The sequence below is a fragment of the Elephantulus edwardii genome, unplaced genomic scaffold (assembly GCF_000299155.1).
Source record: "Elephantulus edwardii isolate Elephantulus edwardi_28Jun2011 unplaced genomic scaffold, EleEdw1.0 scaffold00443, whole genome shotgun sequence".
NCBI lineage: Eukaryota > Metazoa > Chordata > Mammalia > Macroscelidea > Macroscelididae > Elephantulus > Elephantulus edwardii.
The window spans coordinates 1,003,025-1,029,394 of NW_006400193.1; the positions used below are offsets into that span (position 1 = coordinate 1,003,025).

Genomic DNA, 26,370 nt, shown 5'->3' on the forward strand with positions numbered 1-26,370 from the left:
CAATACCTTTCACAATAGCTAATCACAAGATTAAATACTTGGGAATAAATTTAACCAGAAGTACAAAGGACCTTTTCCCAGAAAATTACAAAACATTACTACAAGAAACAAAAAGAGATCTTGAAAAGTGGAAGAATATCCCTCACCAACGTTTTTGATCCCATGATCTCAACACAAAGGTGTGGTCTCTAGGTGTGGGTAGGGCATAATCTAATGAAATTTGTCAGGATTCTGGGAGCATGGGACCCTGGTGGTACAGTGGTTAAAGTAATCATAAAATTGTTAGTTCAAATCCACCAGTCATTCTGGGAGAGAGGTGTGTTGATTTGCTTCTGTAAAGATGATATCCTTGTGAAGTCTGTGGGAGCAGCTGTGCTTTGTCTTACAGGGTCACTAGGATTAAAAATGGCCCTGCAGGCAGTGGGGTGGTCTGCAAGCCTCTACTGACCTCCTTTAGTGGCAACAGCACTCTCCAAACTGCACCCCATCCCTGCCCTAACCCCTCAGCCCTCCTCCAATATTGGACTTTGTTTTTAATCTAAAACGAATCCCCTTAAAGCAATAGCTGATAAAGGGATTAATTAATATAGCCTCAGGAGTATTTATATTGTAATATGGGATTTTAGGAGCCACTATTGGTGGAATTTCAAGCAATCTGACTGACAGTTTAAGTGGAGCTACTTCAAATTATATCATACAGGGAAAAAGGGGAAATTAGCATTTACTGTGTACTTGTTCTAGGCACTTTGCCAGATACTTCACATAATGTTATTTCATTTACTTAGGGTACAGATAAGGAAATTAGGGCTCAGGGAACTAAATAGTTGCTTGAAATCACACAGTCAGTAAGCAGCGTAGTCTGTATGCTGCCAGCACTCCAGCACCTTCCACTATGCCGCCCTGTTCTGCTGACAGATTAATTTGTGAAGCTGTTAAGACAGATGTTGTGGGAGAGAGGTGTCTTTTTTTTTTTTTTTTTGAGTAGTGAATGACTCAAAGTGTCCTCAAGTTTTCTTCCTCATTTAAGGTTGAAAGTCTTGGTGAATTGTGCCAGTCTCGAAGTCGGCCTGGGGTCACTCAGAGTTTAAACACACATTGTGAGAACCCATAATGATAAAGTGCTCCAGAAAGTGGCCCACTGGCTGGATGATGGAAACTTCGGCAAGGCCCTGGTGTGATGGCAGGAATGACTCAGCAGTTCGGCTATCAACCCTAATCTGTCTCTGAGGTTAAATACAATTGTTTGCTCACTCAGAGGACCTCAGCCCACCAAGTTCAGGCTGAAAAGGGAATTTTACTTCTTAAGTAGTCACAGATAAGAAGGCTTCTAGGCTTCACAAATGACAAATGATTGTATATTTTTATAAAATTTCCTCAGCTGATTCTAGTATTTTCATTGTCCTTAAAATCCACCCTCTTTCTCAGCTCTCTGGTTTATAGAATTTGGGCACCAGTTGGGACCTCATAAATAGAACGTACTCTTGTCTAAACCAGGTCCATGAGGTTACAAAAATAGCAAAGCAATAGGACATTTCTAGATAAACTGAGTCATTCTCAGAGCCTGCACTGTAGGATTTCCCCACTTGTGGCGGTCTGATGAGTGGCCCGATTCTCACTCCTGGAAACCCCACAGATAGCATACATCAAATCTTTTAATTTTCAATTAATAAATGAAAGCTAGTTGTCCATAGAAAGAGCCCTGGTGGTGCAGTGTTTAAGCACTCAGCTAATTGAGAGGTCATGGGCTTGAAAACCCAGCCCCTCTGTTTCCACAACTAGTCTGCGTGTTGTCCAAAAAAATCTCTTACTGATACAGATGCTTTATTGTTCATGCTATCCAGTCAGATAGCTGACTGTCCAATGGGTTATCACAGACAGGCTGTAACTCACATAGGAGAAGACTGTCCATCTTTCTCCCATGGAACACCTGGTGAATTTCAACCTTTGGGTTGGCAAGGCATCTTTCTAACTGACAGACCACCAGAGTTTCCATAGATATAGATGATTTAGTTAGTTTAGGAGAGGCAGAAGATGGTGGTTCTTAATATTTTTTAAAATTTTTTTTATTATTATTATTTGCTGTGTACCGTCAAATTGGAATTGACTGGTTGTTGTTATTATTGTTATGTGCCGTTGAGTTGCTTGCGACTCATAGCGATACTATGTACAACCGCCCTACACTCTGCTTTGTCCTGTGCCAATTGCACTGTCTCTGACACACCCATCCTAATTACCCCAGTCACTGAATTAATCCACCTCAAAGAGGACCTTCCTCTCCTGCGCTGTCTCTCCACCTTCCCATGATGTCCCTCTCCAAGGACTGGTCCATCCTTCCAACATGTCCAAAGTATGTCAGACAATGCTCCAGAATCCTTGCCTCCAAGGAGCAGCCTGGTTTAACCCTCTCTAGGATGAATCTGTTTGTTTTCCTAGCAGTCCATGGTATATCCAACACTCTTCTCCAGCACCACAGCTCAAAGACATCAATTCTCCTTCTATCCTCCCTGATGCATAACAAGTGATTGCAAAGACCATGGCCTGTATCAGACACACTTTAGCCTCCAGAGAGACACCACTGCTCTTCAGAAGTTTGGAGAGGTCCCTAACAGAAGACTTTCCCATTGCAATATGTCTTTTAATTTCCTGGCTACTGGTGTCAAGAGTGTTGACTGTGGAGCCAAGCAAACTTAAAGCTGTGAACAATCTCAATCTCTTCACCATCCATCCTGATGCTGCCAATTGGTCCAGAGGTGAGAATCTTTGTCTTTTTGACATTGAGCCTCAATCCATACTGAAAGCTACAGTCCTTGACCCTCTGCAGCAAGCACTTCAGGTCCTCCTCAGTTTCAGCAAGCAGGGTTGTGTCATCTGCTACAGGAGGAAATTGCGCCTCCTTCTCCAGCAGAGCATCTGGTGGATTTGAACTGTGTACCTCTGGGATTGCAGTGCATAATATTTTTTAATACCTAACTTGTGAAATACTTTGAGTTTCGTCTCTTCCCCATATCCCTAGGAAGGAACATGCTAATATAAGAGGTCATTAGGTCAGGTAGATGGACAAGTTCTTTAAACCAGAATTTCCTCAAGAAATTGTTCCTCAAGAAGTTCTCTTCAGAACTACATTTTTGTTCTAGGGAAGGACAATGACACCCATTATAACTTGGAGAAACAATACTGCAGTAAAATAGAAAGATTACATGTTGTTATGTGCTGTTGAGTCACTTGTGACTAGATTACATATGAGTTGGAAATACTCTTAAGCTCTGAAGGAATGATAGGGAGGAGGCACATTCACTCCACTGTGCACACTGGTGGTCTGTCAGCAGCAGTGAGGCATTCTGTAATTATCACTGGATAAGCGATTTTCTGTTTTTTTTTTTTTTGTTTTTTTTCCCCCAATGATTAGGAAGAGATTAAGTGACTGGACCACATTTTAGTAATTTCAAAATTTCTACCATAAATTTTTCTACTACCATTTGCCTACATTGGAACCAGTATCATATGGCATCTAATTTTATTTGTTTGAAGTTTATTATCACTTTATGCAGTGAGTTTTCTAAAAAGCACCACTATTTCCAAATTCCCAGCTATCTGATCAAATTTAACAACCACACACCAGGCTCAGTTCTATTAATGGATCTTATTTCTTCCCCAAGCAATTTTCAAAATCTAGGATATAATTGTTACATAGGTTGTTGAAAGAAAGGCTTAATATTAATAAGCAATATCTGAACTGCCACTGGGAACTTTCCCCTAGAACATTTAGGGGCATCATAAAAAGCTTCATAATTAAGGTAAATGAATTTAGATGCTTCAACACATGAAAGGTAGTCAAATCCCAATAATTAATTGTCTCAATTTTGACAGAGGTGAACCTCTGCCTTAACCACCAATTCGTAGTCTTGTGAACTTTGGGCATGCTGTTTAGTATCTCTAGAGTTTTGTTTTATCCATTTGTAAAGTCGGGATTCTAAATAGGCCTGGTAAAAATGCAGCAAAGATTAAATACAGATCATGATTTTATGTAGAGTGTTCGGCGCATAGTCTGGCAAAACCAGTTCAGTTACTCCTGCATTCACTTCAATTCATGGCGAATGCCTGTGTGTCACAGAAGAACTATGCTTTGTGGGGTTTATGGTGGTTATTTGTTAAATAGCAGATTGTATTTCTCCAGTAACTGTTCATATCACCCAGGGACTTCATAGTCTTGCAGCAGTATTCAATAATTGATAGCTATCACTCAATGTTGCTCAGACAACTATTCATTCATAAATATTTATTTTGAGCTAAGTTTTTTGACACTAATTCCAATAAATAATAATTAAAAAATCTATCTACCTTCCTACTTGACCAACCCACTCTTTAACCATACCCATCACAACTCATCAGTTTATGGACCTGATACTACATGGTGCTATCCAATTGTCCAGAATACCAGGTTTTTTCCCCTTTATCAGCAAGTGTATGACTATAAGAACAATTCCTCCTTGTTGAATCCTATTCTCTCTATTCACTCAAAGGTATTACCTGACCCCTCCAGGAACAACTGTTTAGAGTTGCTAACATTGTGGGATTGCTGAGAAGGAGCTGCTTTATAGGTGTATAGCCAAACCAGACTCCAGAGGGTAAATGAGGAGGTTGGGTACCTAGCCATCTGTGGCCACTAGAACAAACTTTTCAGTTTCTCTGTCATTATGACAGTGATGGCAATCTGCCTAGGAAAATATATTGTAAAAACCAAGTGAATTTCCTCCCCCATATCTTGGAAGTTTAGGAAGAGCTGGAATGGATTCCAAGCTGTTTTGAATTAACAAGACCATTTTCCTGTTGTAGAGTTTCAGCTGGAACTTCTTAGACTTTCTTGACCAAAGAGCAAACACTGTACCACTCAAGGGGCAAAGTGTTCAACAGAGTATCCTGGGCTTGTCAGCTTTACTGACCCTTGCACTTGGCCATGGTTGCTGGGTAGGCTCTGGGAGTGTACTGGGGTAGCTAGCTGGCATGCTGCTGTGGTGCCAGTTGTAAGCATGCCTCTGCTGGAAGCAGTTTTATGACTTGACGCCACCCACCCTGTCAGTGAAACTAGAGGGGGTAAGCAGAGTTATTATTTACTGTTGTCTCCCATACAATCAGGATTCTGGGCTATCTAACTAACCTTGAGGGAATGTAGGGAGAGGGGTGCAGAACATAGCCCTAACACTGATTATGACTGAGCTGACCTCGATCTCCCAGCCAGGTGGCAGAGGAAGCAGGATGTAGAGCGGGAGGGGCACTTGAAGGTGGCAGTTAGGAGACCTGGCTCCACTATTCACTGATTATCAGATCTCAGAGAAACTTTTTACGTCTTGCTTGTCTTCCTATAATATGAGAATACAAATAGAAATCTGTTAGGAATTAAAGAGATCTTGTCATGAAATGCTCTTTAAAAAGGCACCAAATGCTACCTTTGGTCTGGTTCTAGATCACTTCACTGTTCTTTTGAGTTAGTCTAATTCTGCCCCAAGCTCAGAGGACAGAGAGATTGAGACGCACTTGAGAAGAATTAGGTCATCTTTCTCAGCAAGCTTGCCTTGAAGGCTGATTAAAAAGTGGAGCACAGGCAAATATAAGAGCCAGATCTAACAGTATCAGTAATTGCTTTTTTTTTAAACCAAATACTTGGTTTGGCCAAATCAGTTTCTATCATTCAAAAATACCATCTGTGGATCTTCTAGGGACCTCCCCTCTGCCATTGACTCTTTGATCTGGCAGTCCTCTTTCCATTCTTCCCCAAGGAAGCTGTATTGGGATTCTAGGACAGATTCAAATGAGATTACTTGCATACTGTCCCCCAAAACTCTATTTTCTAAAAACACTACAGCAATCTATAGTCCAGAACAAATTGCAGAGGTGAGAAGAATAATTTCTGTGAAGGGTGGATTGTTGACATTCTAGAGTACAACTGTGCTCCGGAGTGTTGTGTGTGGCTGTGATCATCGGGAAATGATTCAGTGTTGATCAAAACTGTGTTTAACAACTCTAGTTTACATGGACATATCCAGTTTCTGGAATATTCAGGATAGAAAGCGAAAAAATAATTGAGAAATTGTATGTCATACTCTAAAAGCCTTAGTTTATGTTAATGATTTTACCATTTACATATCTTAGCTGGAATCTGGTCTTTGGACTGGGAGTGACTGTGGGTAGCTCTTAAGCCTAGCCTATACTCAGTCAGTTTTTCTGAATAAAGAAGAAAATAAAATTCTTGTGACTAGACCAACGTGAGGTCTATTGTATTCATCCCTATTTATTGCTTGTATGTAGGCTTCATCTGGCAAAGCAAACCTTGATCCAGGAAGGATTTAGCTTTTATGATTCTGGTCAATAAGCAGTCAAGTGCTTAACTAATCAGTCTTTCCTAGTTCACATCTTTGAAGGATTTATCTCAAATGTTTCCATTTGTATCTGCTAATATCTATGGTAAGAATATAAATTGCTACAAACTGTGGAAAGCAATTTGATAATGATGTAACAAATGGCTCATAGTCATCTCATGCCCTTGTCATCTACCTAGAATGTCCCTTTTAGTAATTTAGAATTTAAAAATAATTAACCTGAAATATTGACAGAGATTTACACATAAAAATATGTACTAGAGCAAAAATTAGAACATATTTTCAATAATTTACCATATCATGTTGTTGTTGTTGTTATGTGCCATCGAGTCATTTCCGACTCATAGCGACCCTATGCACAACAGCCCTAAACCCTGCTCTATCCTGCGCCAACCGCACTGCCTCTGACACACCCATCCCGATTACCCCAGTCACCAAAACAATCCATCTCATAGAGGGTCTTCCCCTCCTGCACTGTCCCTCCACCCTCCCAAGCATGATGTCCCTCTCCAAGGACCCGTCCCTCCTGGCAACATGTCCAAAGTATGTCAGACGAAGACCCAGAATCCTTGCCTCCAAGGAGCAGGTCCCACTGACTCCCTAAAGAACAAAGAGAAATGTCTTAGAGAAGGTGCAAGCAGAATGTTCTAGGAGGCAAAGATGATGCAGTTTCATCTCACATACAGTGGGCATGTTGTTAGGAGAAACTATTCCTTGGAGAGGACATCATGCTTGGGAAGGCAAGAGATGGAGAAGGAAAAGAAGATCCTCAATAAGGTGGATTGACACAGCAAGGGGCTTGAGGGTGTTAGAGATTGTGAGGATGACACAGGATAGGACAGGGTTCAGATCTGCTGTTCATAGTGTCTCTATGAGTTGTACCCAACTCAACAGCACCTAACAACAACTACAACAAAACCTATATATAGAGATCTCTTTTATGGCCTAGTGGTAAGAGGCTGCACTACCCAAAGGTTTGGACTCATTAGCTGTTCCGTAGAAGAAGGATGAGCAACCTCCTCCTGTGCAATTTACTGCCTCTGAAAACCCACTGGAGGGCCAGTTATCAGTCGTTTTTGACCCAACAGCTGACAATAAGAGCAATGGTACATTAGGTTAAGTGTTGGGCAGCTAACTGAAAGGTTGGTAGTTTGAATCCACCAACCACTCTACAGGAGAGAGATGAGAAAGTCTCTTCCCATTAAGATGTACATCTGCAGAAACCCAACAGAGGAACCACATGAGTCAGATTTGACTCAACAGCTATGGGTAGGTTAATGCACCTTCACAGTTCAAGAATAGATTGCAAGCAAGCAAAACAAAACTAGGAAGCAATGACTCAATTGTAAATTGGAATATTTTAGAGCAGTTACAATAGTTTTTCAAAGGTTATGTATTAAATATATGCATGCTGGCACATACATTTCGGTACTAGTATTTGGTAGAAGACACAAGATTTTGTTAATTCTATTTTATTCTAAGGACTAAAACCTTTACTTTTATGAAAGTAAATAATTGAGTGTTACTTCTTTTTAAATAAAATCTAACTAGTAAAAATGTTAAAGAGAAAATAGTAACATGGGAAAATAATTGTGAAAAAAGAAAGGTAAGTGAAATAAAAGGTAAAGTGAATAACTGTGAAAAGAAATAAAAAAGGTAAAGCTTGTTTATAGAGTATACTTAGAAGAACTATTAGAGGGAAATGGTAACAGTTATTTTTCTAGTTTTATAAACTAACTTCTTTTTGAATGTGACTAAATTAATATTGAATTAAAAATGTAATATTGCCCCTCTCGGCGGCACATAACAACAACATTCCCCCTCTCAATTTACTTCAAACAAACTCGGTCTCTTTCTCTTTGCTGAAGTGATTGAATGTCTCAGAAAGTCAAGGTTTCATTTGCCTTTTCATTGTTACTTTTAAAAAATCCCAAAAAGATACTGAACTTGTGTGCAGCATATTTGATCAAAACATGAAACCCTATTTAGACAGTGTATTTTAGTTATACAGAGTACTACATATGACAGATGAATGGAGGTAGCATTTAGCTAGATGGATACTTAGCTACTTGCAAATTCAAAGTCACAATAAATTACTTGCTATTGTGTGCTTTCAAGTCAGAACCAATTCATAGCTGGCTGTCCAGTGGGTTTTTAGAGACATGGGAGGAGATTACCCATCTCTCTCTATTCTGGAGCAGCTGGTAGATATGAACCACATGCTTTTGGAATTGAAGTGCAACTTCTTACCACTCAGCCACCAGAGCTCCCTAGGTAACTCAATTTCTTTTCTGTCATGTGTTCTTTAATTCTGATTACATTCTTAATCATAGCTAGCAACTTACAAGGGTACTTCAGAGCAATCTATGAAGATGTGCAACAATGAATGAATCAAAATAAAAAAATGAAAAAAAAGAAAAGAAAAGAAGGAAAGAAAAGAGTCATTCCAGATATTGGGAAAGTAATTCAAAATCTCATCTTACTGATAGTGAGGCAGGAACATAATTTGACTAGAATCACTCAGTAGTACATTCTGTACCTGCAATAAGCTTTGTCTTTCTATACCTGCAACAAGCTTTGTCTTAAGCAAAGTTATATATATAGTTTCTGAAATAGGATTAGACTTCAGAATGGAAAGGAGAAGGACAAAGGAGAACTAAAAAAAAAAGAAGAGAAGAAGTCATTCGTCATATGCCTTCCAGGTTTGGATTTCAGTGAGCAGGAAAAAGAAATCAAGGCTGGGCTACCCCACAGCAAAGTTCTGATTTCTCCCTGGTATGCAACACATTCACTGACAGTCACTGTTTTATGCCATTTGAAAACTACAGCACATATAGATTGAAGAGGAATAGACATTACAACCAAGAAAAAGTAAAAATTCTTCTAGTCATCCCCACTATCCTTCTCTTTCTGGTGGAAGATCAAAATATGAGTCTTACCTCCACTGAGAATAATGACAGCTATAAATATTGCCAAGTCGCTGTCATCTAATTCCAGTGCATTGAATTTCACAGCAAACTCAAACTTGGGCTCCATAAAGTCACCAAAGGGCTTCCGCAGGCTCTTTAAAAACTCCCTTGTCATGAAGCCTTGGCCTTCTGATATGAGAACTCCATCTTTATTCATCAAAGACGCCAGCATCGTATAAATGATCTCATGGACACCATACTTGAGCAGAGTTACTTGGTCATTCAAGTCAAGGTTCACAAAACCCGGAATGTTTTTGGCATACTCTGTGATCTCTTGCACAGCCTCCACTGAGCGGAACTGGCACCCCTGAAAGATGCGAATGGCCACTTCTTTGCTCTGCTCTTGCAGGGGAGTGATGTGTTTGAATTTAATTTTATCTTCTCCCATCATTAAGGAATTCATGTCATAGATAACAAATGGCTGCAAATGAGAGAAAAAAGTGGTTGAATCGGAGATTTCAAATTGATAGCAAATACCATGTCCATTTAGAAAACCATTTCTTTACACACATTTGTATTGCTAACAACAACATAATCCTTAAAGCTAAAGACACTTAATAATAAGAAACTACACTTATTATTCCTCTTAAGCATCTATTGGGGTAAACTTCTCTCATCAATCTTTGTCTTCTTATCTGTTAGGTGGGGAGTCTTATGCTATTGACTTTAAAAAGAATATAACATTCATTGTAAATGGAATAAAATAATAACCTTATTTCCATAAAAATCATCTTATAAATTTAGGATTGAAAATATCCACATGAACTTCAACAAAGGTATAGTGGTCCTTAAGATTTTGTAAATTATTACCTGACTTGGGCTGTAGAGCATTATGCTGAGTGAACTAACTCAGGCCCACAAGGATAAATATTATGTAAAACCATTATTGTAGAGTAAGGATCCAAGAAGGGTAGGAGAGGTTGGAAGCAGAAAGATGAGGATTAGCAAGGCAAAGGGGGGATTAATCATGGGGTTGCACAATTTGCTGGGTAGGGGAATGAGGGAAATTGAAAGAATTTGTTCTTGAAAACAATGTATTCTAATTTTGTAAATAAATTAGTAGAAAGTTAAAAACAAAACAAAATAGTAATGTATCTTCTGTAGGCATCAAATTCTTAGCTGAGGGGATTTCTTTTGAGAATGTTTAGAATTTCTTTTGAGGAAATTCTAATTGCCTCTCCCAGAAACTGTGGATGTATACTTATGGGTGTGTGTATGTGTTTGTATGAGTGTGCATATATTATGGGAGTATGTGCAAGTATGCATGTATGTACACTGAACAAAGTGTTTCTGATAGACTAAAAATCACTTTTATTGTGACCAGGGATGGTGACAATTCTCTTTTGAGCTATAAGAACGAAGGTGTGCAATAGCATGGATATTCTAGATTTTTTTTCATATCTATGACTATTTTGACTATGATTTTAATCAAACTGCAATGTCTGTACTGCACTGAAGGAAGAATAAAAAACCCCCACACCCCTAATATTAAGGGGCCTTAGCTAGAAAAAGTATTTCTAAATTTACATAGTGTTCTAACATAATTTGTTGTTGTTGTTGTTGTTATGTGCCGTCCAGTCGTTTGCGACTCATAGCGACCCTATGTACAATAGCCCTAAACCGTGCTCTATCCTGTGCCAATCGCACTGTCTCTGACACTCCCATCCCAATTATCCCAGTCACTGAATCAATCCACCTCATAGAGGGCCTTCCCCTCCTGCGCTGTCCCTCTGGCTTTATTTTAGAAATTCTTACTTTTGTCAGCAAAAATTCACTTCAGTTGTACTGTTTAGCAAACTCCAAAAGAAGAGACACTACAAATTTTCTTTTAACAAACTTTGCTTACTGAGTTTAGAGAATGTGTATATTCTCCCACCCTTTCCCAAATGATATTCATTAATAGGAGAGGGGAAAAGGGCAATGCATGCAGTTAGTCATAGATATTATAAATTACAGAGTTTTTCCAATTAAGGTAGACTCTACTCAGGAAATTTGGATGCATAGTGATGCTTTTACAGAACTTAGATAAAAGGTAGGTTTTCCCACTAGGACATTTATAGTGTATTATAGTGTATCTTGGTTGAAATACTGCTTGTATTATCTGCCATGGGAATATGATAAGACTAATCCAGCACAAGTACAAAGACCAGCATCTAAAATCCTGCCCCTCCACTGGTGGGAAGAATACGCACTGAACTGCCCACTTCAATTTCCTAATGAGCTTCTGCTCCACCATTTGGTTTCTTGGTACAGAAGGTGACAGTCTCTATGTAAGTGATTTATCTGGAACCATGCCCTGATAGGTCACCCTCCTGACTCTTTCCCTTTATTTTCCCTGCCCCTCCTATAAAGCCCAGGTTCCTGTTTTTGAAGCCCTGTGATAGCTGAACACAGGGCATAAAATCCTGCTATTTCTTTTTTCTCCCAGTTTAACAACAATGTGACTTTAACGCCTTGGCAGTCAATGTTGGTCAGGATTTCCTGGCAGTAAACACTCAAGGACAGAGAGAGGGTTGTGCCAAGCTATCCCAAAATTGGTGATGTTTTGTTTTGTGTTGTTTTTTAAAAGTCCTTTCAATATTCTGAAAAAGTGGAGAACTGGCAAAGAATTCCAGCTATTGTTATGCAAATAAGCACCAAGTTGTGGTGTTTGTTTCTCCTAGTAATATCTGTTTTCGCTCTATTTTTGAAACCTGCGTAGTCTCTTAGCCTTCATGTCCCTCAATCCCACTCAGTGATCACTAGGTTCCCATACATTGTGAGATCTCTGCAGCCAATTCTGATACTGCACTTAATTTTTCATATTCCACACTCGGATCCCAAATTTAGTGTCTTGCCTGCTTTATCCTGGGTGGAATTTGGAATTTATCTTCAATTATTTATTATTACATCCACAGCCATAGAGTTGGTTCTGACTCATAGTGGCCCTCCATTGGAACTAAACTGCAAAAAGAAGGAGGCTACTCATCATCTTTCCTCAGAGGCACCAATGAATTTGAACCACCAGGAATGTACAGCCTTTGGGGTAATAGCACAACTTGTGAGGGAAATTGGAAGAATCTGTTCTGGAAAACAATGTATTTACATTTTGTAAATAAGCTAGTATATTTTTTAAAAAAGGCTCTACATATCAAAGGAGAATGGAATGCATTTATTTTGTTAGTTGATTAAATTTACCTACTGATCATCTATCTCCTCTGTATAAGACAAAGACAATGGAGGAAACTAGTTTAAGTTAAGCAGAAGAATAAGCGTTACTTATTTTAGGAAGTAAACATTAGGTAGTTCCGGTCTAGTCCACAGAAAGTTGCACTACTAATACAAAGGCTATATGACTCATTGTGGGTTCATATCCACCAGTGACTCTGCAGGAGAAAGATGTTAGTCTACTGTGGAATAGTTGACTTGACAGCACATAACAACAATCTATTGGAAGGAGCTTTGGTGGTTTGTTGTGGTTAAGTTGTGAGATCTGGTAGCTTAGTAGTAAGGAATTGTACTGCCAACCCAGAGGTATGCAGTTCAAATCCACCAGTTGCTCCATGAGAGAAAGATGAGCAATCACCTGCTGTATGGTTTACTACCTCTAAAACCCACAGGAGGGTCAGCTATGGGTTGGTTTTGACTCAATGGTATACAAAAACAACAGGCTAATAGGAGCTGTACTGCCATACAAAGCAAAATGGTTCAGATCCACCAGCTTCTCCAAGGGGGAAGATGGGTACTTCCTCTGAAAGCTCAGCTAGGAGTTGATTCCATACATAACAACAAACTAACTATTGGGTGTGTCAGGAATGGGATAGGCCAAGAAGCAGTTGTCCAGACAGAACAAGGGAACACTACATGGTTTAAAATCAGAAAAGGTTTATACCAAAGTTGTATCCTTTCTTTATACCTATTAAATCTGCATGCTGAACAAATAAGTAGAGAAGCTGGACTATATGAAGAAGAATTATCAACAGTGGAGAAAGACTCATAACTTGCATTATGGAGTTCACATGCCCTTGTTTGTAGGTAGGGAAGAAAGAAGATTTGAAGCACTTGCTTCAGAAGAACAAAAATTATATGGATTACATCTCAACATCACAAAACCAAAAATCTTCACCATTGGAGCAATAGGCAACATAATGATAGATGGAGAAATGACTGAAGTTATTAGCTATTTAATTTTACTTGGATCTACCATACACACCCATGGTCAAGAAATCAAAGATGTGTTGCATTGGGAAAATCAGATTTCCCCTCTCCAGGAGTGGCATCCACTTCCTAAACAACATGCCTCCGGAAACTATAAACTTTGACAAAGGTCTATAGTTTTAGAAAGGCTTCAGGCCTTTTGTTCATAGGGTCACTATGATTTGTGCAATCAACAAATGCTAACAAGCACTTAAAGACCAAGATGGCGCTTATCCAAGCCATGGTATTTTTCAATTTCTTCCTATACATCTTAAAGTTGGACAATAAGTAAGGACGAAAGAAGAAGAGAGGTGCCTTTAAACCATGGGGATGAAGAAGAGTACTGATGGACTGCCGAAACAACAAATGAATTTGTCTTCAGGGAAATGTAACCAGGCTGTCTCTAGAGGCAAGGATGGTAAAACTTCAGAAGGGCATGTTGTCAGGAGGGGCCAGTTGTTGGAAAAAAGACATTCTTGGAAAGGTAGAGTCAGACAAAGAAAGGAAGATGGTCAGAGAGACAGAGTGACATAATAACTCTATCAATGGGTTCAAGTATGTGGGAGGATGGCATGGGTTAGGACAAGGCCCAGATCTGTTGTCCATAGGATCATTATAAGTCACACTTGACTGGTGGACAGTCAACAACAACAAATCTATTGAGGTATCTTAATATTCTGTTTTCTGACAGATTTGAGTGAAGACTCAGGGAAGAAAATATGGATTCAAGGGACCTATCTTCTTTGTATTTTTTCCCATCCTTTCTTTTTCCCCCCCTCATTTGTTTGAATTTTAGACATAAAGGACTCTCCTATGTTATAGAAGTGAATGTTTATCCAAAACGCATTTGTTTTACTTTTGCAGCCTCTTTGTTTCACGATTTCTTTTTGTTGACAACTATGGAGTGAGAGAACAAAACGGGTCTTCAAAAATAACCTAAATTATTACATGCCTACATGTAAACAGATTGAAGTTAAGAAAGATGTGAATTAACTTTCCAGAGTCAAACCCTGATCTAGCACGCAGTTCTGCTTGAGGGCTTGCTTATCCAGTCTTACTCCTGTGACTACTTTCTGCTCAACTTTCTCACTTTTTTGTTTGTCTTTTGTAATAAAATGTATCGATCAATGGTATTCTGGGAGAAACTAAGGCCTTTTTATAACCAAAATCCTTAAACCAAGAATTTAGAGGTGCTAAATAAGTGTCACATATAAGAAAAATTATGTTTAAAAGACTATCAAACATAGGGATTTAAGGTTAAAAATAAAAAAGTTAACAAAAAAATTATTATTTACATTCTAATGAGCTAGCATGTAACCACAGCTCTTAAAAATATTGTTGCCAAAAAAAAAAAATATCGTTGCCAGTCAAAAAGTCACTAAGCTGACAAACAAGATTACTGCCCAGTCATACAGATCCATGCATTTTTTATAAAATGATTTTCTTCTTACCTTTTTAAATGTTGTCTTTTAAAAAAAATTAAAGAAGACTTATTATTTAATGTTTTGCAGTGAGAGTTTTGGTTGTAGGGATGGTGGAGGTGTCATGAAAAGAATGGAATGACTTTATTTCTTCTGGCATTCCTTCCTTAGTGCTTTCTAAGGGCTCAGTTTTATACCCTCATGACTCCAGTTATGTGTCTTAGAGTTGGAACCAGCTCATAGCTGACCCTCCAGCAGATTTTCAGAGGCTATAAACTGCCTGGCTTTGTGTTGGCAGTGCAACTCTCTCCTACAAGGATCAGACTCCTACCAGATCTGCACTTTATAGCAGCAGAAATTTTTAGACTTAATCATGACGACGACCAAGAGAGAGCTACATTGGCCTAGTGGAAAGGAAGCTGTGCTACCAAGGTGAAGGTGGGTGATTTTCATCTGTGGCCCTCGGCCAGGTTCAAATTGTCTTCCTGTCAAACATTCTTCTAGGTGGTATAGCACTGGTCTGTGTGTTGCTGTACAGAGGTAACTCGTGGTTGCTGTGATGCTGAAGACTGTGACAGTGATGTGCCAATCGTGGTAATTGGTACCCATGGTGGACAGTGTTGGCTGGAGCTTCCCGACTAAATCAAGCCTGGAAGCAGGAGCGACATCCACTTCCGAAATGGCTTGCCTCCGGAAACTCTATGTACAAACAGTGCTCAGGCTGTTCGCTCATAGGGTCGCTATGAGTAGTCTACGACTCGACGGCATTAAACAACAACAACATTCTGATTTGCTATATCTTTAGCTATTCCCAACATCCTGGCTATACATTATTTCCTTTCTTAATATTGGTATAGATTAATAGTTCAGGAAATTAACCTCTTCAGCAGATTTTGGAACAAGTCAGCATTATTATCCTAATCTTTTGGCTATGAGGTTCTCATCTCTTTTTCTCTCTGTAGGTGCCAGCTGCTGAAGATAAGTCAGCTCTGACTCCTAGAGGTCCCAGGTGAACCAGGGTAGAGCTGTGCTCTCAGGGCTCTGTGGTTACAAATGTCCTTCAAGCTGTGTCTGGGTGAGCTGACACTTTCCACTGCAGAGAACACTCCACTGTCTGCACCTCCCAGAATCGCCGTTCTTTGTTTTGGGAGGAGCAAACTCCAACTCACTCAGGCTTCCCACAGATAAAGGGAAAAGAGAACACACTCTGTTCTATTCTATTCTAAGAATAGAATTTAAAAGAGGAAATAATTGTCTGATAGTGCAAGTTACTAGATTGGATAGCTAATGTAAATTTTTTTAATGTACAAATTCTAATGGGCATAGAAATGTTTTCCCAAAATTTTGCACTGCTATACTGTTTTATTATTTAGGAATCTCCTATTTCACACTGTTTAGAAGAAACATTTTTCAGATGGTACCAATTTGCTCTTATAATTATAAAAACAGTGACTCCACATGTACCTACATCTTGAACAATGTGATTCTTTGGGACCCAAAGCCCATCTGGAGCACAAATAAAAAGTTTTGGTTTTTGTTTGTAGACAGAATGTAGCCAGGGCCGCAGCATCTCAGGGTGTAAAAAGTTGGTAGGCACACCAAAGGTTTTCTGTTTATTGTTTTATGATGAACTATGGCACTGAAAATGGTTTTTCAAACAACTCTCTGTTTATTTTCATCAGCAAACACAAGATCATGTGACAATGATACACCCTGTGTGAACATCACATCAGGATAATAGTGAAACACTGAGAACTTCCGAACTCCTTTCAGTTATCAAATTGCCTTCATGAAACAGAATACTCTGGCTAATGTAAGGTTTTCAGAATTAAGTGATCCCTTAAAGAAGAAATCTTGGTTGGAACAAGCCACTGAAAAGAAATCAGGCTGTGAGCATCAGTGTGGCTAAATGACCCACCAGAATCTCAGACTGGAACAGAGTTAAGCCAGAAGTTACGAAACAAATGGCTGGTGGTTCAAACCTACACAGCAATACTTGGAAAGGTCTGGTAATCCACTAACCAGCTTCTGACTAGCCTTTAAAACCTTATGGAGCAGTTCTCCTCTGCAAGCTTAGGAGAGTTAGAACCCACTGGGCAACTGACTTTTTGTTTTGTTGTGGGCAGCTGGTTTTAAAACATCTTTTTTCTTCTCCAGTGACTGGCAACCTTTATCCCATACGTCTCTACTCCTGAGCCTAATATGTCTGTGTACTTTTTTTATAGGCAGAACAACAAAAAGTAGGGCATCACATCCCAAAGACAAAGTTAAGATAGGAAGGGAGCAGGAGCACTTTACTTATTAGCTTTGAAAGAAGCAGGTGGCCTCAGGCAGAAGGAAGTTTTAGTTGAAGAGGGAGACTCTCACTGGCTGGGTCTGACAGAAAATATTATCAGGCTTTTGATAAAGGAGATAGAACAGGCAATGGTTAAGGGGTACAGTGGTCAGTATAAATAAGGCCTCTCCAATAAAGACATTTCCTTTTCCAAAGGTTCTGGGTAAGTGGTTGGCAACTAGACTGCACAGCTTGGCCTAACCACCAATGTTGTTATGTGCTGTCTTGTCACCTGTGACCCACAGAGACCCTATGTACAACAGCTCTGAAGTCTGCCTTGTCCTGCCCAGTCTCACTGACATACCAATCTCCACTGCCCCCATATCAATCCATCTTATCAGGGGTCTTCCTCTCCTGCACTGTCCCTTCTAAGCATGATGTCCTTCTCTAGGGACCAGTCCCTCCTGGCCACGTGCCCGGCTGAGCTAACTGTAATCCCTTTAACCCCCCCCCCCTCAAGAGTCCATGGTTCTGCAAAACTTTTCCTATCAATAAAGGCATCTTAACTTTCATAAACCTTGGCCAAGAGATAGCATAAAGCCCCTAAGATAGATGTTATCAAATATCTAACAATAGATAAAGAACAAATCTCTGGTCTCACTGGAAATCAGTTTGGATTTTTTTTCTCTTTCCCATGTTCCTCTGTGAACAATTTCTTTCCATTAATGCTTTATTTGATTTTGTAAGGTAAGGAGAAAAAAAAAGAGAGTGCCAAATAATTCTATTTAATGTAATTAGGGAATGGATTATTTAAATTTATCTCTGCCCCTTTTTCCTTTCCAGACCCTAACAAGAGGCAATTCTGTCCCATCCAGGTTGTTAATGACAACCAGTTTGGTGAGCAAATACTGGGCTAGGTAGAGGTCCTCTGTTCAAAGTCCAGAGTTTCAAAGGAAATAGGGAACTTTTTTTTAACCAATTAAACAAATAAGATCTGAATGACTGTTATTGAGAAAGCACAGGCCTTGTTACTGGGTCAAAACTGTCCAACTCTTGGTCTCTGAACCTGAGAAACCTATAGTTAAACAGTTTGCAGCCCATTCCCTTAAAATAGTTTAATGCTTATTTATCTCATAAAATGTGTCCAATCATCTTATTTTTAGCACAGATTTATAGTCAAGGAGTTAATAAGAGTGAGATTTACAGTAGCTTGAATTCTGTGCCCTTCAGCAATTCAGATAAAGGGTATGCTGGTCACCCTCAGTGTATTCTGGAATACATGGATTTTTTTTTAAACTAGATGCCCTCCTCCTGTCTTTTAAACAGTATGAAATAGATTTTTTTTCTCTCTCCCTCAAACACACAATTGGGAAATAACGAGAAGGGAGAAAGCAATGCCTGGAAGTAAATTGGTCTAGATGAGATCATAAAGTAAATAGCCTGGGGGCTCTCTCATCCTTCCATCTTTCCTTGGTTCTTTTCTGTTCTCCATCCTAGACCAGCTCTCGGCAATCTTTTGTAATTTTCCTTGTAACTATGCCAGTCTAACTTTCCCTTTATCTGCCTTAAAGGGGCAGTTTATTAGCCATAGTTAAGTCAGTTATGACTCATTGGTTTTTGCCCCTATTTGCATACACAGGCTCTGTTTTGGTACTGTCTTCAGCATGCAGTCCTTTGCATGCTGGATACAGCAGGTCTAGACTCAATCATTAAAGAAAACATACAAAACCAAACAAAAAACCACTAGAAAAATTTCCTGACTTAGAATACACTTGGATAGCAGAGTAAGCAAAAATGTCCTGTTTTAAAAACGGACAAAAATAAGGAATACTCTCAGGAGCAACAGAAGAGTATTGAGAGTACCATGGACTGCTAGGAAAACAAACAGATTCATCCTGGAAGGGGTTAAACCGAGTGGCTCTTTGGAGGCAAGGATTCTGAGGCTCTGTCTAACATACTTTGGACATGTTGTAAGAAGAGACCGGTCCTTGGAGAAGGACATGATGCTGGGGAGGGTGGAGGGGCAGCGCAGGAGGGGAAGGCCCTTTATGAGGTGGATTGATTTGGTGACTGGGGTAATCAGGATGGGAGTGTCAGGGGCAGTGCGATTGGCACAGGATAGAGCAGGGTTTAGGACTGTCACATGAGTCGCAAGAGACTCGATGGCACATAGCAACAACAACAACTACATAACTTGGGAAAGACTGGAGAGCATTACACTGAGTGAACTAACTCAATCTCACAAGGACAAATACTGCATAAGACCATTATTGTAAAAAGCTAAGGATAACTAGTAAATATGTATGGGGACCCAAGGGGAGAAGGGGTGAGAGCAGAGGAATGAAGGTAAGTAGGGTGAAACTATACTTTCAGTTGCACAATTAGGTGGGTAAAGGGAGGGGTGAAGGAAATGGAAAGGATCCGGCAGAGACCTGAAAAGATAGGGTGATGATGGGTATAATTCAATGGGGATTAATTTTATAAAGTACAATGTATGGAAATGATTGAATGAAACACAATGCAAATGGAAAAAAGTGTGAAACACAATATATACAATTTTGTATGCAAACCATTATAAAACATTTTAAAAAAAAAAGGTACTCAGGAGCTTTTGTCCAAGGTGAAGCTTTCCTAGTGTTTCTGTAACCTAGTCTTATTGCCACCAATGGGAAACAAGTCAGCAATGCCAGGCCTCCAGAAGCACCATGGGAATGTCAGGCTAAGATCAGATGAAATCTGGTAGTAGAACTGGGACTAAAATGTAGTTGTAGTTTTCTTTTGTTTTAATATAACACTAAATTGCTCCTTACTAGGGAAGAGTTCTGCTTCTTGGGAACCTTGATAAATATTTTCTCTTTACTCCATTATAGGTTCCCTAAACAATGGCAATCAATGAATCTATAAAGGTTCGAGAACATAATAGGGTATTTCAGGCAGCCAAAGGCTGTCAGAAGAGTTCATATATGAAATAAAAAAATAGGGCTACTAGTCCCCTAGAGAACTCTGGTGGCCTAATGGTAAGGAGTTGTGCTGTTAACCTGAAGGCACGCAGTTCTAATCCACCAGCTGCTTTGCTCAAGAAAGATGGGAATCTCCTACATTTCTATTTACTGCCTCTGAAAACCTGCTAAAGGGTCAGTTATGGGTTGGTTTAGAATCGATGGTATTCTTGTTGAACTTCAAAAGCTCTAGTTAGTAGCTCTAGAAGTTTTCCTAAAGCTAAGTGAAAAACAAACAAAGAAGAGCCAAATCTAAATTCATCTCACTCCATCAAGTTGAACTGACTCAGGAGGAGACTGTCCATCTTTCAGGGAAACTGATGGATTCGAACCACCAGAGGCATCACTTTTTGGTTAGCAGCTCAAACTCTCAAGGACTGTTCTACAAAAATATTATTTCTCAAGGCCCTTCCCAAAGAAAAGTAAATCTTGGATACAAGTCATGGTCAATTACTGTAATACCAAGATTAAGAGCTGGATTCTTGAAAGAGGCTTGGTAAGATTAGGGATTTCAGTGTGTTTCTGTAAAAAGGTAATCTGTTTATTCTATTCCTGGTCTCTTAGAAATTGTATTAGTGTAGAGGGCCACTTTTGAGGCTCCTGAATTAAGGCCTAAGTTGCTTTATGCTGCTCACTAAATGTTATTCCATAAAGGCCTGCCTGGCATGTCTAGAGATAAGTTCAGCTCAGAATCTCTACCCAGTCTCAAGGAAACTGTTTCTTTCTATAGCTCAGTGTCTGTAACTCAAGGTCTTAGGAAGTGTTCCTCATTCCTGCAGCATACTGATATCTTGAGGTTGAGTTTCCATAGTAACCCAGCCTATGTAATATACCTAGGCAGATTCCTATAAAAGCCTGAAAAAACTTTAATAAAATGTGACTTGATCAGGAATCTGTCTTGTCCCCATTCTTTGTGCCACTTGTCCCTTTTCAGCCCCACTCTCCCTCCTTCAGGTCTACGTTAACGTCCCCACTGGCTGGGGCATGTTGGCGCCCAATGTGGGGCCGGAAGGCACGGGGGACATTCTGTGAGGGAGCCGCTTGAAAGAGATAGAAGGACAGGCCAGTTGCTACAGTATTAAGAGGTTTCTGCGAGAGTACCCGCCTCATGGAAAAGAACCTAAGAGGTAAGTCATGGCAATTATGGGACAAGCAATTATTGTAGAGGAGAAATTTATAGAGGGTCTAAAGGACTCATTAAGGGCGTGAGGAGTAAGGGTTAAAAAAGGATTTAGCTCATTTCTTTTCTTAAGGACATATGTCCCTAGCTCCCCCAAGAAGGGACAATAAATGCAAAGAGGTGGAAAAGGGTTGGTGATGCTCTAAAAGATTATTATCAAATATTTGGCCCTGAAAAAAATGCCTGTTACTGCCTTTTCTTCCTGGAATCTCATTAATGAAATCCTACATGTTAGATAGTTTCACAAGGATATTAAAGATGTAGTGGAGGAGGGAGAAAAGTTTCTTAAGAAAGAACTCAGGAAAAGCCAGTTTTCTCTTAACTCTGATCCTGGAAACCCGCATAAACCTCCCCTTAACGAAGTAAATTCCCTCCCTCCCGAGGATAAGGACTCTGTCTCAATTATAATGCCCCCTATAGAAGAGGACATTAGCCCAGATTTTCCTGCTCAAGGCTGTGCCTCCTTAAAACCTGATCCTGCAGACAAACCTCTGCTTAAAGAGCCCAGCTTCCCCAGACCTCTGTATCCTTCTTTGAAAATTTATCACTCAGAGATAAATAATGACAATAATTACTTAACCTCTGAAGAGGAAGCTGACTTTAAGGGTGAGGGGGCTAATTATCTTAGACCTGACCGGTCCTCTCCTGTGCCTCTTGCACAACAGCCACCTCCTTACAACTTACCGCTGCCTCAGCTGCTGCCGCTTCTGTCTGGCTTTACTTTTAACCCCCTACAAAGCCATTCTTTAATGTTACCTGGTGCTAGTGATCCAGTTTTAGAAATTAAAAACCTCAAGGAAGTTATTCAGCTTAAAAAGGAGTGCAATGAGTTATTTAAAGAGTTAAGAATGTTAGACCTAGAACTTTTCAATGAACCAGCACCATCTTGCCTTGCTCCTCCTCTTGGAGAACAAAGGAAAATTCTCACACCTTTACAAGCTCTGGCGCCATCTTGTCAGGAAAAAATTTTTTGCACCTTCACAGGCCCTGACGCTATCTTGCCATGCTTTCCCTCTTGGAGAATAAAGGAAAGTTTCCACTTTAACTAAAAAGGCCTCTTCTCAAATATTTGACCTTTTTTCAGTTACTGAAGTTCTTATTAAGCAGGAAGATGATGATGAGGAAAGACCATCATGAGATTACAAACGTCTGGGTTTCAATACTTTAAAAGAATGGAAAGCTGCAGTAACCCAATATGGCCCAGTTGCCCCTTTTACACTGTCAATATTGGAAACCTTAGGTGATTTATGGCTTACCCCTAATGATTGGTATCACATGGCTCATGCCACGCTTTCAGGAGGAGACTATGTGTTATGGAAATCTAAATTTACTGAGAACTGCAGAGAAACTGCCTGCCGTAATGTGGAGGCTGGTGGGGAAAGTGCAGCCTGGGCATTAGATGTGCTTGTAGGCAATAACCCTCATGACACTAATGAGGCACAGAGGCACTATTTACCTGGTCTCTTTTCTCAGATCCAGAATGCTGGACTTAAGGCTTGGAGAAAGCTGCCACCAAAAGGATCTGCCACTACCTCTTTGGCAAATATAAGACAGGGCCAAAAGCTGCCCTGCTTTCCAATGATGGGTAAGGAACCTTGCCAGGTTGCCAACCTAAGACAGGAACAGGGCCAAAGCTGCCCTGCTTTCCAATGATGAGTAAGGATCCTGTGTGAAAGAAGAATGCCAAGGCATGTAGCCTAAGACAGATGTGAGTCACCAGCAGCCTTTAAACTAAACAAGGGGGACCTGTAGAGGGCCACTTTTGAGGCTCCTGACTTAAGGCCTAAGTTGCTTTATGCTGCTCACTAAATGCTATTCCATAAAGGCCTGCCTGGCATGTCTAGAGATAAGTTCAGCTCAGAATCTCTACCCAGTCTCAAGGAAACTGTTTCTTTCTATAGCTCAGTGTCTGTAACTCAAGGTCTTAGGGAGTGTTCCTCATTCCTGTAGCACACTGATATCTTGAGGTTGAGTTTCCATAGTAACCCAGCCTATGTAATATACCTAGGCAAATTCCTATAAAAGCCTGAAAAAACTTTAATAAAGTGTGACTTGATCAGGAATCTGTCTTGTCCCCATTCTTTGTGCCACGTGTCCCTTTTCAGCCCCACTCTCCCTCCTTCAGGTCTACGTTAATGTCCCCGCTGGCCGGGGCATATTAGGAGAACACGGAGACTGGTTATCTTTTTCAAAATGATACTGCCATATCTTACTTAGAAAGATTTCTTATGTTTCAGATACAGCCTGCAATACATAGTACCAGTCAACAGCCAGCTTGTGTGCTACATGTACCCATATATACCCAAGGCAGGAAAATCCCAGCCTCCCAAAACAAGACAGCAAGAGAACTAACTGATTTATCTGTTGTCTTTCCTGTCAAGATGGCCCTCGCCTTGGCTTTGGTCAGCGGAAAGGACTTTATGTACGAGTCATACAAGTGTTTGGCCAGGGCCCGGAGATCAGCAGACTCTGGGTTCAGTTGGTCGATGTCGCTGGAGATCTCTGCTAACAGCTTCTCTTTCTCAGCCTGTGGCATCCGTCCAAACCTGATAGCTGTGGAGGCAAAGGAATGACAGCATGAACCACCAATCACTCTGCTCCCTCCTCAGTCTTCCTTCCCACATAATAGCAGCCTCCTTCCCCTGACACTCATCTCAAGCGCTGATTTCCACTGATGACCTCTAAGGTCTTTGTTTCACTAAGTGGTAGCCCAGACTATCAATAAAAATTAATTATTAGCATCTTTAATTAAAAAAATGTAATTCAGGATCTTGCTAGGAAGGTGGAAGAATTTCTGATTTCAGCATCTCCATGAGAGAAGGTTGTGGCAATAATAGTAGCAAGCAAGTCTATGACCAACAGATCCAGATCTTGTCTTATGCTTGCGGCCTTCCACCATGCTCAAGTGTACTGTTGTACTCATTGCATTCATGGACCCTTTTAAGAGTCTTTCTCTCTTTTGCTGACCCCAGAATCATGTCATCTCCCAAGAGCTTTAAAACATTAACAACCTTGGAAACCATATAAGTTGATTCTACTCTGCCTCATAAGGGTTCTTCTGAGTCAGAATTGACTTAACGACAATATTTTGTTTTGTTTTTTACCCCTTTCAAAGGGTTACCATGAGTTGAAATCAACTCAACAGCAGCTAACAAAAGACATACCACATGCCAGTATCTGTTTCCAAATCTTCTAACATAGTAATTTTAAAAGACAGAGGGAAATTCTCTGTGCCTGGACTATGAGTCACTGCACAAGCACTCAGAACCTTCTGGAAGGCAAGGGAAACAGCATTGCATTTGAAGTACCTAGAAAGCCTAGTTTCACTTTAGTGACAAACTAGCTGTGTGGCTTTAGAAAGCTACTTAACTCTCAGTTTCTTTATCTATAGATTGATAAGTTTGAAAAAAGAAGATCCCTTTTTTATAAATTTAGCTTTTAAACTCCACAAATCCCTATAACCTGTAATACTGGCATGTATGCAAACTATTGGTTTTGAAAATAATTATTGCCTAGTCTTTGAGGCCCTAAAAAAATAAAAACACATACATTCTACTATTCTCCATATCTTCCATCTATCACACAAAACATCTGCCACACCACGGCACAGTGTCAGTTTTTGGGACAATTAATCATCTACAGAAATCCATGTGCCTTGTAAAAAAGATTGTCAATACCAGTCAGTATGCACTTTTCAGGGGAAACAGGTTTGACAGAGACCCATTAATTTCTGGTAAAACTAAATTAGCATCCATCAGTTTATACAATGTCCTCTTACTGGATTCAAACCAGCTCACTATAAGCATGTGACAGATTTAAACTGTGTATTTAGTACTAATATTACGAAGCACACAAACCCAAGCATGTGGATATCCTATGTTTTAGATCTAGGTGTTTTATGCCACCTACCTAAATGAAGGAGATTTAAAACAGAGGGTTGTTGTTGTTGTTAAATGCAGTTGAGTCGGGCACAACCCTATGAACAAAAGACCTGAATCCTGTTCTAGAACTATTGTCATTTCTCTATGTTCATAGAGTTTCCAGAGGCATGTTGTTTAGGAAGTGGATGCCAATCTTGCTTCCAAGTGTGTCTCATGCTGGGAGCTCCACTAAATACTGTTCACTATGGGTAACCATTATGGCATTTGACACACCAGTGGCATAGTGTTCAGTGTGACAGCAACCCCAAATTACGTTAGTACAGCAAATTGACAGACCAGTGCTGTACCACTTAGATGAATGTTCATCCCAAACACAATTGACACCAGGCCCAAGGGCCACAGGTGGCAGGTACTTCATTACAAAGATTAATTAAGGCAAATTGACAAAATAGTGAATCACTAGAAAAGCTTCTCTCAGAAATGAGTCTTATAAAAATAATAGTTTTTCACTGACAAAAGGGTGAATTTTAAATTGATAAATCACATCAGACTTTTAATAATTTAATTTTTCACATTAATATTTATTTATACTCTCATCATGTAATAGTCTTCCTCTAAACTGTTGTTTTGTATAAAGCTGCTGCCAATAAGTAAGTTACGTTTTTCTGTCTCCTTATTGAGAAAGAAAACTTTTGCATTTATGAGGTTTCGCCAGGGTGGCAATCTAATAACTATCATTTTTAGCATGAAATTCTATTTCCCACTTCTTAAAGAGATCTCAAACTGCCTTCCATAGCAGTTGAACCATTTTACATTCACACTAGCAGTGTACTACATCATTTTCCATACTATTTAGGCCATTTTTTTTTGTTTGTTTTGTTTTTTGGAAGCAGAAGTAGCATCCACTTTTAAACAACATACCTCTGGAAACGCTATGAACTTTGATAAATGACGACAGTTACAGAAAGGCTTCAGGTCTTTTGTTCATAGAGTCGCTATGAGTCGCGCTCGACTCGATGGCAATCAGCAACAACAACAACAAAGTAAAACAAAGAACAATTTTAGCACCAATAATAATTTTTTTTAATGTAGGGG

At 39.8% G+C, this 26,370-nt stretch overlaps 1 protein-coding gene across 1 annotated transcript in view; it reads right to left on the bottom strand.

Moving 5' to 3' along the window:
- The window catches only part of LOC102861335 (peroxisome proliferator-activated receptor gamma-like), a gene marked incomplete at its 5' end in the record, with an annotated part of 49,649 nt that overhangs the window by 14,765 nt on the left and 8,514 nt on the right, over nucleotides 1-26,370 (bottom strand). Inside the window, 2 exons of the mRNA XM_006902737.1 lie at nucleotides 9,314-9,764; nucleotides 23,748-23,947. Coding sequence (XP_006902799.1) covers nucleotides 9,314-9,764; nucleotides 23,748-23,947 — 651 coding nt within the window. The remainder of the gene's footprint in view (nucleotides 1-9,313; nucleotides 9,765-23,747; nucleotides 23,948-26,370) is intronic.